Source organism: Pelophylax lessonae (assembly GCF_965119305.1).
Source record: "Pelophylax lessonae genome assembly, chromosome: 3".
In the NCBI taxonomy this organism is placed as follows: Eukaryota; Metazoa; Chordata; class Amphibia; order Anura; family Ranidae; genus Pelophylax; species Pelophylax lessonae.
This window is the reverse complement of record NC_138770.1, coordinates 391,080,624-391,101,239: the sequence shown is the minus strand read 5'-3', so window position 1 is coordinate 391,101,239 and position 20,616 is coordinate 391,080,624. Positions and strand designations below refer to the sequence as shown.

The following is a 20,616-nucleotide window of genomic DNA, read 5'->3' as shown; positions in this document are numbered from 1 at the left end:
TTCCCCCCACAATTTTCGGTCTTTTTTCGTTTGTTTTGCAAAAAATTAAAAACCCTAGTGGCAATTAAATACCACCAAAAGAAAGCTGTCTCCAAAAGAAAGAAAATGTAAAATATTGTTTGGGTACAGTGTTGCATGACCATGCAATTGTCATTCAAAGTGCGATAGTACTAAAAGCTGAAAATTGGCCTGGGCAGGAATGGGGTGAAAGCAGGCCTCGACAAAAACCGGGCGCCAGGTCGCATTTGCGACTAGAATTAGCGACCTGGCGCCTGGGGTGCCCTGCAGAAGGTGTCCTGTCATTTTTGTACGGACTTCCGCGCACGGAGTGCACGGACTTCCGGGCCGTCCGAAAATTGAGGCCCCGGCTTTTCGGCCTACTTGAGATGAGAGGCTTCCAATGGGGAACTGGCGCCCTCTTGTGGTGGCCGGGAGTAATGACTGTTGTAATTACTGTTTCCACTGTTTGTTCACAATGCATTACCATCTCCCTGTCCAGTTAGTTACCTTTGACAGGGAGTGTGGTTATTTATTATTAATTTAATTTTTTTCTTTTTTTTTTTTAATTATTAAAAAAAATATATATATATATATATATATTTTTTCCAATTATTATTAAAAAAAAAAAAATATATATATAATCTTTTTTTTTTTTTTTTTTCCTCATCGCCATGCCACAGCCGAAGGCCCCTTTCACACGGGCTGTCTGATCAGGTCCGCCTGTCAGTTTTTCAGGTAGACCTGATCGAACCCTTCATTCTCCTCTATGGAGCAGTAATCTGCCGCCATCTGATCCTGTCCGCCAAAAGCAGACGGATGGTGGTTCTATTTTCTATCCATCCCGTGGATCGGATCAGATGGCATCGGATGGAAAGAGACAAACAGTCTGTTTTCATCCAATTGCGCTAGAGGAGAGTGGGGTTCTAGTCGTATTTATGTGTAAATTTAGTATCCGTTTTATTAAATAAAGCTTGGTTGTTAGTTTAAAAAAAAAAAAACTGGCTCCTAATTTTTTTAGCTGGCTCCTAGATTTCAGGAAAATTTGTCAAGCCCTGGGGTGAAAGTGCCCAATAGGCAAGTGGTTAGGCATGTTCAACTAACAAATAATCTGGCTTTGGCTACTGTAACTCACATAAATAGATGGCAATTGTATTTGTCTTCAATTATATTTTATTTATAAAAGTCAGATGATTACAGTAAAAAATAATAGAGCAGCACATACTGGAAATGTAGTACAGAAAACAGCTATTTTGGGGTCTGTTTCCATTTTAGGTAATTTGTTACATTTGGAAATTTAAAAGTGTGATCTATGGGGAACTGAGAATGTGTGCTGTGAGTCCTGATAAGAATTAACACAGACACTAGTGCCTATTATTCTGAACAGGAAAATGACAAGGACAACATGGCAAGTATCCCATGGTACAAACATAGCCTGATCGTCAGAGCTCTGATGGTGCTGTTTACATGAAATATAAATAAATGAGTGCACTACATGGATTGGGATTCTCAGTTGTGATTCATACAGTAGTGGCTGCGGGGGAATATCCAGCCAGTGCTTACGAGTGATGCGGCTGAGTCATTTGCCCATCACTGCAAGTCTGTTCGAATTATGGCAACCCTGTCATGCCTCAGCATGGAATTTCCTGATGGCTAAGCATGGGAATCCTTCCTTATCGGTCATTTGTCTAGTCATGGGATTATACTATTAGGGATACTTGGATATCAACAGATCTTTACGCACTTTTACATTTGTTAATTCGGCAAAGATCAAAAGGCAGTTCTTCTGTTTAAATTACTGCAATACTAAAGTATATTGAGAATTGTATTCTCTGTTCCCCAGTGTTAAAAAATCGAAATCTCTTCTGATTTCTAAATGTAGTGAGAGTAGTTACCTGCCTGTCTGTCAGAACTCTAAGCTGCAGGTTCACCACCTGTAGATTACGTTTTAGTGTTGAGATGCAACCATGCAGCTATAGTTACTTAGTGCCATCTTTTGTGTAATGTCACAACTTAGGGCTCTTTCACACTGTCCGTCCGTCGGACAGACTCCGTTTATCTCAGCGGGGGATCGATCCACCAATCCCCCGCTGAGCAGGAGGATGACAGCTGTTCTCCGCGCTGTGTGCGGAGACACAGCTGTCAGTTCCCCATGCATCTCTATGGGGGAATCTGATGGGAACGGACCATCGGCCCGTTCTGATCCGATCCGATCCGCTAGATGGATTGAAAATAGGGTTTCCATCCGTCCAGATTTGATGGATCGGAACGGATGTCAGCGGACATGCCTCCGCTGACATCCGATGCCCCATAGACATGCATGGGGTGACCATTCAGATCCGCCAAAAAAACTGACAGGCGGATCGAACGGTCCGTCTGTGTGAAAGAGCCCTTAGGGTGGCCCTAAGTGGATACTATACCAGGCACAGAGATATCTGTCCTCACAAAGGTCACTTCTTGGTACCTGTCTGCATTTTCAAGGGGCATTTGTGCAGTTGCAACCCCACCCCTCTGATCAGGGTTGCCATTAGAAATCACGGGGCCCTGCACAGCCTATGTGACAGGGCCCTTCCTCCCCCAAATTACAAAAATTAAACATTTTTTTAATTATTTTTCCAAATGTTTATAAAAAATTTACAATTTAAAATTTTTTTATTTTTTTTTATTTATTTTTTTTCACAATTTTCTTACAATGCTGTTTAGGACGGGTGGAGGAGTTTGGATTAAATATCATGGGTCCAAGCAGACCCTAACATCTCACCTTTAAAACAGAGAAAGTAATTGAAGACACAGATTTTTTAATTCCTTTCTCTGTAGCCTCAGTTGCACTGAAGGTGAGTAAATAGGAGACAGAGGCTCCTCTTCATTTATAAACTAAAGCATAGTAAACACAGTTTACTATGCTCAGTTATGCAGGGACACTGGAGCGATCCATACCGATCACTTACTGTGTCCAATTCAGAAAAGAAGACGTCACTAACTGACCTATTTGCCGGCCCCTTACTCCACTCTCCATGCGCTTGTGTGCCTGTGCAGAAGCCAGTGGGAAGGGAAGCTGGCGGCGCTGCGGGGCGACGAGAGGGGGCCTAGGAACACAGGGGGGAATCAGATGGGGGAAGCACAGGGAGGGGGATCAGTGCAGGGGGACAGAAGGACAATGCCAGAACAATGCACTATGTCTGCGTCTCTTCCTCCAGCAGCTGAAAGATGGTAGGAGGGAAAGGGGGAGAAACTGGCCTTCGGCTGCTGGAGGGACAGACACAAACACAGTGCATCATTCTTTAATTGTCCTCCCATCCCGCCACACCTATCCCCCTCCTGTCCAGACCCCCTACAAGAGACACGGTGGTGCCCCCCTATCAGCGGCCCTGCCTCTGATCCTATAACAGAGAGAAGGAGCAGGTGCATCAAAACAAAAGTTGTACAAAGTCTTACGGTTTTTTAAATTGCACCACAGACTGGGTAGAAAAGCATTTCCCCTGCCAGCAGTTGCAGAGTGGGACCTTTGCTGTCTGCTTGAAAGCTGTGGTCTCATTAGAGGTCTGACACACCCCCTACTGAGTCAGACCTACAGATCTGCAATTGGCAAAGGTCATGTTCCATACGGATTGGAGAGCTCTGGCTTTATGGGAGTCAGTGGCGTGACTAGAACCTTCAGGGCCCCGATGCAAGAAACCATAAAGGGCCCCCCCCCGGACATGGCCCTTCCCTCCCAGCCTGGTGGCAGAACGCCAGGGCCGGTCGCAAGTGCAATGTTTGTGTGGTAGTTCTGCCATTGGTGTCAGTAGTTTTTTATTTTAATTACATTTTTCTACCATTTGCTTTATTCATTTTTTTTTTTTTTACAATATTATTTTTTTTAATATTTTTTTACAATTTTTTAGGAGAAATATCAGGAGTCTAAACAGACCCCTGATATTCCACCTTTGAGACACAGCTTTCCATCTCCTTCTCTGAAGCTGCACAGAATAAATGGATAGGAATAGCTCTGTACAGAGCTTCCCATTCATTCACATACTGAAGCATTGTAAATACAGTTTACTATGTTTCAGTTATGAATAGACAGAGTCAGTGATCTGTAGGGATCACTGACTCTCCATTCAGAAAAGGCTCCATCCTGATCCCCTGAAGCAGCCAGTGGGAGAGGGGAAGGGGGAACCTTGCAGAGCTGTAGGGACGAGGGGGCAGCAGAAAGAAGCTGCATAGGAGGAGCTGTTGAGGTAGCTGCATATAAAGGAACCAATCTCTTCATTTCCCCCCGCTTCTCCTCCTCTGCCTCCCCCAGGCATTCAGCGGCTGCAGGAGGAAAATGGAGAGACGGGTTCCTCTATGCCGGTGTTTCTCCATCGTTTTCCAGTCAGGGCATCTTGAAAGTATTTTCAGTCTGGAGGCCCCCCAGTCTAAAGCTTGGTTCAAATTACTCTGCATCACAGAATACGCACAAAATTGCACGTGTTCCTGACAGGCAGACAAACATGCAGGGGTGTCATTTATTCTTAATGGTACCCCTACACATTGGCAAACATGGTGCATTTTTGCTGCAGCGCAATAAAAAAAAAGGGAAATGTTTTTTCCTGCGTTTCTGTGGGGCGGCCCACTGAAATGAATTTGCTTCAGACACCCCTCCATCTCCATACACCCCCCCCCAGCTTCACACACCCCTCCATCTCCATACACCCCCCCCCAGCTTCACACACCCCTTTATCTCCATACACCCCTCCATCTCCACCCTCCTAGCACCATACACCCCTCCATCTCCATACACCCCTCCATCTCCATACACCCCCCCCCTTGCAAGTTAGTAGTAGTTAAACATCAAAGACCTCAGATCAGAGCGGCGCTGTTGCAGAGTGGAGAGCTGGTCCCGCCTCCTCCTCTGTGTACTGTACAATAAACACACAGGAAGGGGGAGGGGCGGGTTCAGTGCTCCTCTCTGCTCTCTGCACTCACACACAGGCAGCTGGGGAGAGACACCAGCTGCTGTGTGTGTGTAACTCGCTGAGGATCGGGGAGCTTGGTCTCAGCTGCGCTTGCCACTCCTCCTCTCTATACATACAGGGGGCCCTCTCAGGCCTCCTGGGGCCCGGTCGCCATGGCGACCCCTGTACATCCGCCCCTGATGGGAGTGTGTTGGACCTCTGCAAAGAGATCACTGCTTCTCCTCAGAAAGCAAAGGTCCCACTCTGCAGCTGTTGACAGGGGACATACCTTTCTATTTAGACTGTGACTGATATTTAAGGAGAACAAACTTTGTATACCTTTTTGTTTTGATGCACCTAGAATGTATCTTGATCATTTAAAGCCGAATTAAACCCTTCTATCCTTTTCAGCCGAGGAAGCTGTCATCTTAGCCTCTGTTTGATCTGCAGCTGCCATGGTGCTGCAAATGTGATCAGTTATGACACCAGCCATTTGATGGTTTGACAGTTTGGTTGGGAGCACAAGCACATGGGACAGTTAGCATTCCCAGCATGCTGGGAATGTAAATGGTTTGTTGAAACCAATAAAATCGATGGGCTTAGTTCCACTTTAAACTGAAAATATAGTTGGGCTTTAAAGCGGAACTAAACCCATCAATTTAAAGTGAAACTTTAGACCAAAAATAAAAAAGGGGGAACAGGTAGCCAGCGATCAAAACCTGGAAGCCAAGCCACCTGAAGGTGTCAGCTGCTGTACGAGGAGCTCCGGGATGCCGCATTGCTGGACCTGAGGTGAGTATAGTTCCGCTTTAATAATTTCACAAAACATTCACATTGGTTTTGCCCTCAACCATACTGTCAAACCATCAACTGTCGGCACTGTGTCAGCTGATGATCAAACCGAGGCCAAGATGGCAGCTTCCTTGGCTGAAAATAATAGGAGGGTTTAATTCTGCTTTAGTTTTACAGAATACAAAAATAGTTCTTTGTTTTATGTCCACAACATCTGGCCAAAAAGTCAAACATCTGTTATTACTGCAAAAACTACAATTTATAAAAAATACCATATTAATCCCAATAATTGTTTCACAGCTAAAAGTGCTAAAAAGTGTATTTCTGTCTTACATGATTTTGTTTTGCTATTTAGGTGACCTCTACCCGCAATTCCAAACATTAGAAAGGCCTGTGTAATGTATAAGCCTTGACAGTATGTAATCCACACATTTATCTTTTATAGAGTGTGTGCACAAACAAGGCAATGATTGAATGATTGAGCAGACTAGATTGGATTAGTGAGATCCTAACTTGTAGAAAAGAAAGGAATACATATAATTCATGTGACCCCAGCATCTGACCATTTTCCATTGTGACCTGCTCTAGTAGATCTTAATGCAATTTTTTCTTGGCCTTCTCCTATCCCAATTACCAATATAATATGATATTAACAGACAAGGCTGTGCTATATCTTAGTATACATGCGTCGTCTGTCTATCTATCTATCTATCTATCTATCTATCTATCTATCTATCTATCTATCTATCTATCTATCGAAAGACTGTAATGATGTACAATCTCTTAGTAAATTCTTTGTTTTATGAGAATATCCCAAAATGACTAGTATATAGCTTTTTTTTTTTATCAAATCCAGAAGTATATCTGAGCATTTGTGAGCAGAGTTTTGGTCCGGCTAACAAATATGTAGTAAATGCAGTTCTACAGAATGACAGAACTAGAAAAATATATGTGTGAGAGCATATTTTACTTCCCAATTATGAGGATTTACACTTTTTGTCTCTGCCCATAGCAAACAATTAGATTTTGTGCTTTGTGATAATGGTGGGCACCATGTCTTTTTTCCCCCTTTGCTTCAGTTTACCTAAATCGGTCCCTGTGTGCTTTATAGAGTTGTTGGTGTTCCAGGTTTGTGTCATTGTAAAGTTCAGTTATTGGTAAGCTGTGCAATATGCACTCAATCGGAGAGACTCTGCTTTTGAATAAGCACTTGACCTCTTAAAGATTTACCCCCCTTCATGACCAGGCCGTTTTTTGCGATACGGCACTGCGTTACTTTAACTTTGCAATGCTGTACCCAAAAAAATGTATGTCCTTTTTCCCCCCACAAATAGAGCTTTCTTTTGGTGGCATTTGATCACCTCTACATTTAATTTTTTTTTGTGCTATTAAAAAAAGACTGACAATTTAAAAAAAAAAAAAAAAAAGTTTTACTTTTTGCTATAAAACATATATCCAATTAAAAAATGTAAAAAATCATCTTCATCAGTTTAGCTCAATATGTATTCTGCTACATATTTTTGGCAAAAAAAAAAAAATCCCAATAAACGTAAATTGATTAATGTAAGCAAAAGTTATAGCGTCAACAAACTATGGGATATTTTTTTTTTACTAGTAATGGTTGGTGATCAGCGACTTATAGCGGGACTTCGATGTTGTGGTGGACATTCTGACACTAACTGACACTTTTTGAGGACCAGTGACGTAATGCGCTGAATAGTGCTAAAAAAATATGCATTGTCGCTGTACTAATGACGCTGGCTGGGAATGGGTTAAACATCAGTGGCGATCAAAGGGTTAACTGTGTTCCCAGCCAGTGCTTTTTTTGTAGAGGGAACTCTTTACTATGCAATGAGTAGATAGTAAATGTCTATAGAATCTTGGCCCCCACGCTGTAAAATCACTAGCAACTATCATCTTTTGCACAGCCCTGTCTGTGTTGGGTCAGTGTGACTGCTAGAAACTTTTTTTTCCCTGGATATTACTTACTGAAGTCCTTAGTATGCACCATAACTGCGCTGTGAATCTAAGGGCAACGTGCACAGGAAAAATACATAGGCTGCCTTTGCCATCCTCTTCTTTTGAAAAAGCTAGTTGCCAGGATGTCATGTTGATCCAATATCTTCAATACTTCTTGAGGCACTGAGCTGGAACAAGTATACAGCTCAGAAATAAATTGATTTCATTTTGACTTTCTAATCTGCATGCTTTTTCCAGGTCAGTGACCACTGACTGAGAAAGTATTGAAGCCAAAGACAGCGATGATAGACCCTGTAGTGTTATCGGTATAGGTTTCCTTTAATTAAAGAACAGGTATTAGTAGATAGGCTTGTAATTGCTGTGAGTAAAAGTACTCATGCATTTAAAGGGCACCTGTCATTTAAAATGTTTTAAAAGTAAAAATCCTGCCTATGAGCTGATTCCACAGGGTGGTATCTGCTTTTATCTTTATTAGCCACAAATCCCTCCTATGTGGGCCTCCTCTGTTTTAGTTTAATTTATTCTTAGAAGATTGATTCCTAGGCTAAAACATAGCCAACGAATAGTAGCCTGTTCACTTAACAGGGCTTAAAATTGTCACTGAAATGTTCTCTTGTGATATTTTGTGGTAGGTGCACAGGGCGCAGATGTTGGTGAAGTCAAGCCCAAGTAACCAAGGGTAACAAAATCAAGGCAGACAGGGGAGTTTACTTGTTCATAATAATATTAACAGACACTTCCAAGTACCTGTTCTTATGCAAGGCTTTTACTTTTGTATTTGTACTAGCAAAAGTGTAACAATTTAGAATAGGAAAGGTTTGAAATATTTCAAATGTTTATGTGGGTAAGATGTACAGGAAAGAAGTGCAGTGTGTGTGTGTGGAGGAGTGTGGGCACAATGTGCAGTAGAGTAGTCAGGAGGGTATGATAGTGGGCAGTATGTGCAGAAAATGAGTGTGAAGGGAGGGTATGATAGTGGGCAGTATGTGCAGAAAATGAGTGTGAAGGGAGGGTATGATAGTGGGCAGTATGTGCAGAAAATGAGTGTGAAGGGAGGGTATGATAGTGGGCAGTATGTGCAGAAAATGAGTGTGAAGGGAGGGTATGATAGTGGGCAGTATGTGCAGAAAAGGAGTGTGTAGGTAGGGTATGACAGCAGGCAATATGTGCAGAAGAGGGGTGTAAAGGGTCTGATAGCTGGCAGTGGGTGCAGGAGATGAGTGTGGAGGGTATATTGGAGGACCGTATATGCAAGAGAGGAATGGGGAGGGTATGATAGAGGCAGTATGGGCAGGAGAGAAGTGTGGAGGCTATGTAAGCAGGCAGTATGTGCAGGAGAGGAGTGTAGAGAGTATGACAGCAGGCAGTATGTGCATGAGAGGAGTGACCAGGGTATGACAGTGGGCATTATGTGCAGGAGGATATGGCAGAAGACCGTATGTGCAGGAGATGTTATATGTGGGCTAGAATTGGGAAAAGGTGGCACTACTGTGTACTAACATTCAGATAGCATTAAGTTTAGTCTGGTTGGGCAACATTAAGTTTTTGTCTATATAGTTGACTGACTAGCTGGGATGTGAGTGTGCATGTGACATGGGATAGGACACCAGACTCTGTTTCCTGTCTGCATCTAAAATGTCCCATTCATGGCTCCCCTTGTCTCTCTCCTCCTTTCTTTGATGTCAGTCAGCTTCATGATGACTAATATGGGCTGGTAGCTTCTCCAGTCATAGCTTTCTGCAGGAAGGGACAGTGGGTGATTGCACCCCTATATTTGTGGCCTCAGACTATGCATCACACATGCATGGGTCCATCTCAAGCAATGAGGAGACTGTGCCCCACGCATGCACTGTAATGTTATATACGATCACCATGCATGCATATTGTGTCTCCCTTACACTTGATGTTTCCACCCTCTTTGATGCTTAGATCAATATGGCAGCAAAATCCTGTGCACGTGTGAAAGTGACAGTACCCTTCTTTGCATATGCGGAATCTTCTCCACCATATTGGTCTGAGCATCAGAGAGGGTGAAAGCCTCAATCACAGAGGAACGCATAATACACTGCACATGCTTGGAAATAGTATACAACATCCATGCACATGTGTGGGACACAGTGTTTCATAACTGCTTGAGGGAGACGTGCAGCTCTAATCTATGATGTACTGAAGTTTATTATACAGATAATAAAAACACATATGATACCATATCCAATGTTGCAACGTAGGGTTAACATATATTATCTGCATCACTACATAGTATAGGACATCATACCACATCTCCCCTCAACACGTTTTGAATGATCATACATCTTCATCTGGAGAAAATGTGGATGAGATCTAAAAAAAGCGTAAAACACTGTTTTTATAATACACCATATAACAACTTCTAGTTTAAAATACAGTAAATAATAGTTATATATTTCCTTATACCTATGGGGTTGAACTCAGTAATTTTCAAGCAAACGATGGACAGTATATATCTACTGGAAAACAAAAGGCATGAACCATCATTTCCAAAGATTTTGATCCACCATTGGCAGAAACCTTTTTAACATGGAACCAAGGCTGCTTTCACACTAAGCAGTTTTTTAAGCGCTTTTGCTAAAAAAGCTCAAGAAAAATGCTTCCTTTAAAATTCTGTGTATTTCTTCACACTGGGGCGCTGCACTTCAGTTGCGGTGTAAAAAAATCCTGCTTGCCACATTTTTAGATAGTTTTTGGTTAGTTTAAAAAAAGGCACCAGAAACGCATCTCCCCATTAAAACACGGCAAAACAGCATCAAAAATGCATTTTTATGCGATCTTTGAGTTACATGACCACAAAAACTGCAAAATCACTGCAAAAAAAAAAAATGCATTTGCATTTTTACCACATTTTTTGCTGCGGATCAGTGTGAAAGTAGCCTTAATGAATTCCAGCTGCATTTTGTCCTCAGTTTATGTCACTTTGCTATCAAATGTCTAAATGTAAATGCTTTACCACTAATTTAGGTCTGCCCAACTAACTTATAAAACCTACTATGTTAATCATACAGTAGAGGACATAGGCTGGATATTCAATCTACACTGCCCAAAAAAATTAAAGGAACACTTTGAAAACACATCAGATCTCAAAGGGGGAAAATATGCTGGATATCTATACTGATATGGACTGGGTAATGTGTTAGGAACGAAAGGATGTCACATCATTTGATGGAAATGAAAATGATCAACCTACAGAGGGCTGAAATCAAAGACACCCTGAAAATCAAAGTGAAAAATGATGCAGCAGGCTAGTCGGTTTTGCTGAAATTTCATTGCAGTAACTCAAAATGGTACTCAGTTTTTATGGCGCCCTACGTGCTTGTATGCATGCCTGACAATGCCGGGCACCTTTTGGACAATCATCCTTCCACCTTTTGGGACCATCCGTCATCCCAAAAGGAGCACCTTTTGGGATGACGGATGGTGTCCCTGGGGTATTTCCTCCCAGATCTGGACCAGGGCATCACCGAGCTCCTGAACAGACTGAGGTGCAACCTGCTGGCATCAGATGGACCAAAACATAATGTGTACCAGAGGTGTTCTGTTGGATTTAGGTCAGGGAGCATTGGGGGCCCTTCAATGGTACCAATTCCTTCATCCTCTAGGAACTGGCTGCATACTCTCGCCACATGAGGCAAGGCATTATCATGCACCAGGATGAACCAAGACCCACTGCACCAGCGTAGGGTCTGAAAATGGGTTCAGAGATTTCATCCCAATACCTAATGGCAGTCAGGGTGCCATTGTTTAGCCTGTAGGGGTCTGTGTATCCCTCCATGGCTATGCCTCCTCAGACCATCACTGACCCACCACCAAACCGGCCTTGCTGAATGATGTTACAGGCAGCATAATGTTCTCCACAGCTTCCCCAGACCCTTTCACGTCTGTCGTATGTGCTCAGGGTGAATCTGCTTTCATCTGTGAAAAGCACAGGACCCCAGTGGCAAACCTGCCAATTCTGGTGCTCAATGGCAAATGCCAATCAAGCGTCACGGTGCCGGGCAGTGAGCACAAGGTCCACTAGAGGACGTTGGGCCCTCAGGCCACCCTCATGAAGTCTGTTTCTGATTTATTGTTTGGTCTGAGACATTCACACCAGTGACCTGCTGGAGGTTATTTTTTGTAGGGCTCTGGCAGTGCTCTTCCTGTTCTTCCTTGCACAAAGGAGCAGATACCGGTCCTGCTGATGGATTAAGGACCTTCTTTGGCCCTGCCCAGCTCTCCTAGAGCAACTGCCGGTCTCCTGGAATCTCCTCCATGCTCTTGGGACTGGTGGGAGACACAGCAAACGTTCTAGCAATGGCAGGTATTGATGTGCCATCTTGGAGGAGTTGGAATGCCTGTACAACCTCTATAAGGTCCAGGTATTGCCTCATGCTACCAGTAGTGACACTGACCCTAGCCAAATGCAAAACTAGTGAAAATCAGTCATAAAAGGTGAGTAGGGAAAAAAATGTCAGTGGCCTCCATCTGTAAAACCATTCTGTTTTGGAGGTAATCTCATTGTTGCCCATCTAGTGCCCCTGTTGTTAATTTCATTAACACAAAAGCAGCTGAAACTGATTAACAACCCCCTCTGCCACTTAACTGACCAGATCAATATCCCAGGAGTATATTTGACTTGATGCTATACTGTGATTAAAAATTGTTCATTTAATTTTTTTGAGCAGTGTGTATAATGGACTGAAACTAAACTCCATTTTGCTTTCTGTGATCATCTTTTATAATACCAATGGAAAATGACCTGGGGATTTACGTAAACTATACAGACCGACAAGCATGAAAGAGGAGAATGGTTTCAACTTTCTTGCGCTATTGAGAATCTTGTTAGTCCTTTTAACTTACCCTAAATACTATTTCCCCAATAATTAAATACATTTAGCAAAAAATGTCCAGAGATCACCAGAAGAGGGGAACTGAAGAAGAAAAATGATTTTAAGTTTGAGCAGTTTTAGTCAATTTTCTTGATATAGATGGCCTCCGGTGCAGCCCATGACATCACCAAAAGGCCAAAAAATAATATTCAGTGAATGTTCTATTACAGAAAGCTGTCAGAGACTGCTGACATGTAACATGAGATGTCAAAGATTTTGGCCTGCTACAGTGGATAATCAAAGATTGCAAATATGCTGCAGTAGATAGAGACTGAAAATGCTGTTGGTTTTGTTGGAGACTGGAGATATGCTTCAACAGACAGTCATAGACTGAATACACATTACAAGAGACTGCTAGAAATCACTGTGCCTTTGCAAATCAATGCTCCCTATTGCTCCTTTAAAATGGCTTGTGCCTTCTCTCAGCAAAATGCATTTAAAAAGATCAGAGGAAAATAACGTAAAAAGAGAAAGTGGAATGATAACTCAGAAACAGGAAAATTAACTAAATGGGCAGCACAATAGGTGTCAAAGAGCCTCAGTTTGAGCACCGAGAATTTTGAAGCTCAGCGTTGCCCTACGAGTGCCATTATGGTAAATACAGTCCTGTCCAGGACTGTCTATGCTGCTTCCCCATTTACTTGTCTTTTTCTTCCTGCAATACTTCTACTTCTTGCACAACCTGATTAAAAATACACACATTTATATACATACCTGGTGGCCCTTTTGTACTTAAGTGTGTATCACTCGGGTCCCAGCGGCCAGTAGTCAGTGCTTTAAGGCAGTGGTCCTCAACCCTGGTCCTCAGGGCCCACTAACAGGCCAGGTTTGCAAGATAACTGAAATACATCCCAGGTGATATCATTTACTGCTCAGTAATTGCAGTAGTCTAGTCTGCATCTCCCCAAGGTAATACTTAAAATCTGGCCTGTTAGTGGGCTCTGAGGACCGGAGTTGAGGACCACTGCTTCAAGGGATGTCAATTTGTAAAGGCACTGTAATGGTAGTATTCTCTAGCATTCTGTTGTAACATGTCCCTGTCTAACGGTCACCAGTAGCATGTCCCCAGTCTCCAACCATGCTCTTTATATGTCTGCAGTCTCCAATCTACTGTAGTACATTTGCAGTCTCCGATCATTTTCTATAGCATTACGGTGATATTAGGGGCCACACTTTATGCCCCCTATATCAAATAAGTTTAATGACTCTGATCTACATAGTGCTGGACTGTTTTTTTTTATGTTGGACAATTTGTTTTCATGTATCTTGTTGTTATGTTATGTCTTATCTAATTGTTCTGCTCTGTGATCTCTTAAAATTGGATCCCTCAAAGTATTTCTGCTGAAGATTAATTGCCCTTTTAGAGTCTGCTTGATATATACAGCATTGGCAGCATCCTGAGCGAGTTTAACCCTCTTTGACCTGACCTCTGTTACATTTTCTATCTGCTTAGCAGATATTTTCAGCTGGTTTGCTACTGATGTCATACATCCTTCATTCTGCAGTCCTATGGGACAAATTGAATTATTAAGGTGCGCATGTTACATTTGTTTGTGTGTGTATATATATATATATATATATATATATATATATATATATAAGTAATTATTACTGCTACAATGTCTGTGCATGTATATAGTAGATGCCAGAACTAGTTTGCATTTCATGTTGTGTTGATTTGCTTTTACACCCCCACAATACTCGCTGATGCGTCTTGCTTCCCAGAACCAGGCCATGCATCTTCCCAAATAATCACCACCACCCATGCTGCAAACTAATTTTTCTGCCATATGATTTTGATGACTCAGATCAAAAGAAAGTTTAGTTCCTTGTTTATCTGATATATGACTGAGTGTATTATTTAAAGCTTCCTATGGAAGTGGTGTACGAATGGTTTGTTTTCTTTTGATTTTTACTCATTTAAATTCATATTATATTGATAATAGGATGCTACATTACATCCAAGGCTTTAAAAGTCTTCACAAAAAGATTTTGCAAAAAAAAAAATAAAATTTTCAGATAACCCTCTCTGCATTTCACTTTGCAAAGTGGTCTCTGGTAACAGGGAAATTATTTAGTTATCTGCTAGCTGCAAACATTGGAAGGTCTGCTTAATTATAATTTACAAAAACAATGCTGATTTTAATTAAATGGGATAATTGGGCCATGATGGGCAAAGGGAACCAATCAGCCATTCACTAAAACATATTTGAAGTACAGCATTGTCTTTTTACAATAAAAGGTATTTACTTGTTATGATATTCAATTGTAAATCGAAAAAGGCATTTACTTTGCATTTAAAGACATCAAATAAAGCCATGTAAATCTTGTTTTCTTTTTTTTTCCTAATTAGAAATTTTCTTTAAAAATGTGTGGGCACAATAAAAAAAAAAAAAAAAATATGCAGTACATTTCTGTAATCCATGCATCTTTCCTCATTTTTTTCCCTATATGCTGCAAGTACAGAAAAAGACCTATTGATCTACCAAAAATCCACTGAACTTCTAACTGCCTCTTTGAACAGACAACATAGTTCCTCTGCTGCACTGAAACCACAAGCAGTGTTTTCATCCCTGCCCAGTTCTCTTCTTATGGACTAAAAGCACCCCATTCTCATCTCTAAAATATAAGGGGAACATGAATATAAATGTAAATGAGTTGTATGTATAGAAATATATAACGTGTAAGGCTGGCCATACTTTATACAATTGTCTTGCACAATTTTCCTTTAGGTTTACCAAAACCATATACCGTTCATATGGAAAGTATTTGCAGCGCTTCACTTTTTACACATTTTGTTATGTTACAGCCTTATTGCAAAAGTTCATTATTTTCCTCAAAATTCTAGAAACAATACCCCATAATGACCATGTGAAAACAGTTTGTTTGAAATCTTTGCAAATTTATTAAAAATTAAAAAAGAAAAAAATATATAATGTACATAAGTATTCACAGCCTATGCCATGACTCTCAAAATTGAGCTCAGGTGCATCCTGTTTCCACTGATCATCCTTGCCATGTTTCTAGAACTTGATTGGTGTCCACCTGTGGTAAATTCAGTTGATTGGACATTATTTGGAAAGGCACACACCTGTCTATATAGGGTTCCACAGGTAACAATGCATGTCAGAGCACAAACCAAGCCATGCAGTCCAAGGAATAGTCTGTAGACCTCTGAGACAGGATTGTATCAAGGCACAGATCTGGGAAAGGGTACAAAAAAATATCTGCAGCATTGAAGGTCCCAGTCAGCACAGTGGCCTTTATCATCCATAAATGGAAGAAGTTTGAAACCACCAGGACTCTTCCTAGAGCGGGCCGCCCGACCAAACTGAGTGATAGGAGGAGAAGGGCATTAGGGAGGTGACCTAGAACCCAATGGTCACTCTGACAGTGCTCTAGCATTTACAGAGAGAGGAGAAACTTCCAGAAGAACAACCATCTCTGCAGCACTCTACCAATCAGGCCTGTATGGTAGAGTGGCCAAACAGAAGCCACTCCTCAGTAAAAGGCACATGACAGCCCATCTGGAGTTTGCCAAAAGACAACTGAAGGACTCCCAGACCATGAGGAACAAAATTCTCTTGTCTGATGAAACAAATATTGAACTCTTTGGCCTGAATGGCAAACATCCTGTCTGGAGGAAACCAGGCACTGCTCATCACCTGGCCAATATCATCCCTACAGTGAAGCATGGTGGTGGCAGCATCATGCTGTGGGGATGTTTTTTAGCAGCAGGAGCTGGGAGATGCAGCAATATACAGAGACTTCCCTGATGAAAACCTGCTCCAGAGCACTCTGAACCTCAGACTGGAGCGAAGGTTTATCCTCCAACAGGGCAACGATCCTAAGGACACAGCCAAGATAACAAAGGAGTGGCTAAAGGACAACTCTGTGAATGTCTGTAAATGGCCCAGCCAGAGCCCAGACTTAAGCCCGATTGAACATCTCTGGAGAGATCTGGAAAATAGCGGTGCACAGACACTACCCATCCAACCTGATAGAGCTTGAGAGGTCCTGAAAAGTAGAATGGGAGAAACTGCCCAAAAATAGGTGCGTCAAGCTTGTAACATCATAATCAAATAGACTTAAGGCTGTAATTGGTGCCAAAGGTGCTTAAAGAAAATATTCAGCAAAGGCTGTAAATACTTATGTACATGTGATTTTTTTTGTTTTTATTTTTAATAAATGTGAAAAGATTTCAAACTTCCTTCATATTGTCATTATGGGATTTTTCTTTAAGAATATTGAGGAAAATAATGAATTTAATCCATTTTGGAATAAGGCTGTAACATAACAAAATGTGGAAAAAGTGAAGCGCTGTGAATACTTTCTGGATGCACTGTAAGATGAGGTCAAATCTAAACACTTTCAATTTGTATGCAGTCAGGCAGGTCCTTTCGCTACATAGTTAAAGGTAAATCTAAAGGAAATTGAATTAGAAAATTGTATAATGTATGACTGGCTTAAATGGACGGACATATGTATGTGTATATTATTGAGAACACCTAATATAAATAATTACAGTTTAGCCTTTGTCAAATTACATAGCTGAATGAATAGAATTGCCGTCATTTGTTACAATCATAAACTATTTTGTTGTGTAGAAAACCATTTTTCCATTTCCTGTGGGCAATTTTATTTTGTCCCAACAGAGAGGTAAAAATAAAGTGAATCAAGTTCAGCACTGCTGGTTACAAACCACATCAGATTTATACAGATAATGCATTTTAAGTTACTCAGACGGATTTGTAGTTGTGGTACACAATCTGTCTGCTGTATGGAATGTGCATTATGCATTTTTGGGGAGCCGAAAGCTTGTATCTGTCCATTAAGGTTTTTAGTATGAATGTTTAATTGCACCAAACCTAAAGCAAAAGTACTTTTTTCCCAATAACGAATGTGATTTATGAATTTAGTGTATACTATGTGTGAGATGTCTCCTTCAGAGAAACATTCCATGCAGTTTGGGCAGACAGAGTGACTCAACTTCAATTTGAAGCCCTTTTACCAAACAGCTTAGGATGTCTCCTGTCCTCCTGTGCTGAATTTCTGGAGAGCCAGGAATGAATAATTGACAATGAATACTTATTCTCCGAGTACATTAACATAGATGACTTGCAAACGAACATGCTAAAAATATTCTTTCCCAGGGTCAGAAAATTATGAGAAACACTACTAGTCATTTTTTTTTAAGAAAGTTTTGCTTTATTAGCTAATTTTACCAGTGCGTGAACAATGCAAGCCACAATGTTTTGCATTTATTCCAATATTGATTTAACAGCTTCATAGATCACATTTTTATGTTAAATTATTGATGCTTTATTTTCTTCAACTTTTCTTATCAAGCATTTTTCAATTTACGTAAGACTGTTGCCAAATAGTAAGACAGCATTTATGGTTAAACTGAGTCACCCCTGTAACATAGTTTTCCTAGGGTTTGATTCTGCCAGTAGATCCATGGTTGTCATCCTGCTGAAGGAAATTAAGAGTCAGTGGATCTCCTGACAAAATCAAACCCTAGTAAAATAATATTACAGGGGTGACCCACAGTAACAATAAATCCTGCAGTGTTGTCACCCAAAGAGCAATCACTCTTAAGGGGTTAACATCAGGGGCAATTAAAAGGTTAAGTGTGCTCCTAGGGAGTGCTTTCTAACTGTCGGAAGAATGCTGTGACTGGAGGAAAAAAAGTCGGTGTTTCTACTTAGCAGAAGCACAAGATCTCCATTTTCCTCCTTCACAGAACAGCGGTCTGCCTTGTTAACATAGGCAGGCCACTGTTCTGCCTTTCCTCTGAATGATCGATGGGTCCCAGCGGCCATCCCGGCCGCCAGACCCTCTGATTGGCTCCCACTGTGTCCAATCAAAGCAGGAGCGGGGCTCGGCAGCGCGCGCACCCCAGAGTCGAAGATCTGAATCACATGCAGGTACGTGATTTTGCTCTTAAGGGCCGCCCTGCCACAGTATATCTACATGGGGCCGTCCTTAAGCGGTTAAAATTGCTTCATCCTATAATATTTGTGAGGTGCAAAAGCAATATGTAGCTTTCTCATTAAAAAATAAAGCATTGAAATTGTTGTAGGTGCTTTACAGTCAAATATCATAAGCTGCCTTTGTTGTGTAAGTAGGTACTTACTTCTATATGCAATATACTATGAAGCAGCATTCATAGCCATTTATTTATTACAGATACAGTACTTGTATAGCGCCATCATTTACGCAGTGCTTCACATATATATTATACAATTACATTAGTCCCTGCCCTCAAAGAGCTTACAATCTAAGGTCTCTAACCCACATTCATACATACATGTAATAGGGCCAATTTAGACAGAAGCCAATAAACCTACCAGCATGTCTTTGGCGCATGGCAGGAAAGTGGAGTACCTGGAGGAAACCCATGCGGGCACAGGGAGAGCATGCAAACTCCGTGCAGGTAGTGATGTGGTTGGAATTCAAACGGACGACCCTAGTGCTGCTGGGCAGCCATATCTTTTTATAAATGTATTAGTAGCAAATGATAAAGAAAAACATTAGAAAGTGTGCAGTACAGATTGTTGTAAAATTCAAGAAGACTACCTTTATTTTAAACATTTCTATAGTTTAAGACTATCATTTAGACCTCCCCCTAAAATGCGTAGGGCTCTTTCTCTATTCACCATTTTTAGTTACATAATAAATTTGGAGTTTTAATTTTTTTTTATTTTAGTTTTTTTTGAGAAGAAGTGGTATGGATTGTACATAAGTGATACCTTATATACTGTGGCTGGGACAAAGTTCAGGTTGTAAAGCGTTAGGATCCTGTGAGTAATGATTGATTAATTTTTAACTAATTGCAGGTTGTATTGTTTTAGGTGCCAAATGGATAATAAGTAAGGCACTGTAGTATAAAGTCTATTAATCTTTGTGTGTACAGTATATATATATATATATATATATATATATATTTTTAATTACTGTTTCATAAAAAAAAGTTTTACTTTTTGTTGTAGATGGAGAAAAGAAGTATCAGGTGATGATCCATGGTATAGAGCCTATGTTGGAGACTCCCCTGCAGTGGCTCAGTGAATATTGCAGCTATCCGGACAACTTCCTCCACATATGTATTGTTCCACAGCCCATTGACTGAAGGACATGGGGCACTCAAGTGAAAGAGACCATCACATTTGGAGAGGATTTTCCAAACTCATGTCAAAGCATGAGTTATGGTTGACAAAAACCTAATTGAGCTCTTGTGAGCTGAGAGTATGACATTGACGGGTTTGCTCTGCCACATCTTGAGCCTGGTTGGAACAAGGAGATCTGCTTGAGACTACCTGCTGCTTTGTAGCTCAGCACACAACCTTATGATCGGAGAGTCAGTGACAGCATGTGCCTCCTGTTCCTGGTTTATACTAACTAGTGTGCTGATTCTTTTCTACTTGTTTTCAACTGTGTACCCAAGGTTCAACTTTTTTTTTTATAAAAGGGAAAATGATTGCTTTGATCTGATGGTTTATTCAACATGGAAAAGGCATTGAAAGATGTATAAGTAAAACATGAAATCTAAGTAACAGAAGCTGTGCTGGTGGTATTCCTGTTTACAATGTATTATAGTAAACTCTATAACAAATTTTAACAGAGCATGAGTGAGATTTATATTCTTAAAAAAGACTATATTCTTCAAATCATATATGTTATGCTGATGAAGGAAAAAGAAAAGACTGACTAGGATGATGTAATATCTCCCAAGCGAGAGCTTTTAGCTGCACACGAACAGAAAAAAAAAAAAGACAAAAACATTTTTTTAGTTGTATTTTTGAAAACAGTGTCTCTCTGCAGCACAGCACATGTTGTATGCACTTACATAATGATGTTTTTTACACTTCTGTATGGAAAAATCTGCAGGAAGGTTTTCTTTTTCAGTCTTCAATCTCCTGTCAGGAGTAGCTTTGGTGTCAGAAAATGTAGTACCTTTACTATTCAGTTATCATGACCTTCTAATTGCTGTTAGCTTTGGTATACTAGTTCAGTGTTTCCCATAC

At 40.9% G+C, this 20,616-nt stretch overlaps 1 protein-coding gene across 1 annotated transcript in view; it reads left to right on the top strand.

Moving 5' to 3' along the window:
• Positions 1-20,322, top strand: part of ATG5 (autophagy related 5) — a 362,013-nt gene extending 341,691 nt beyond the window's left edge. Inside the window, exon 8 of the mRNA XM_082249796.1 lies at positions 19,585-20,322. Coding sequence (XP_082105922.1) covers positions 19,585-19,721 — 137 coding nt within the window. The 3' untranslated portion in view covers positions 19,722-20,322. The remainder of the gene's footprint in view (positions 1-19,584) is intronic.
• The last annotated feature ends 294 nt before the right edge of the window (positions 20,323-20,616 follow it).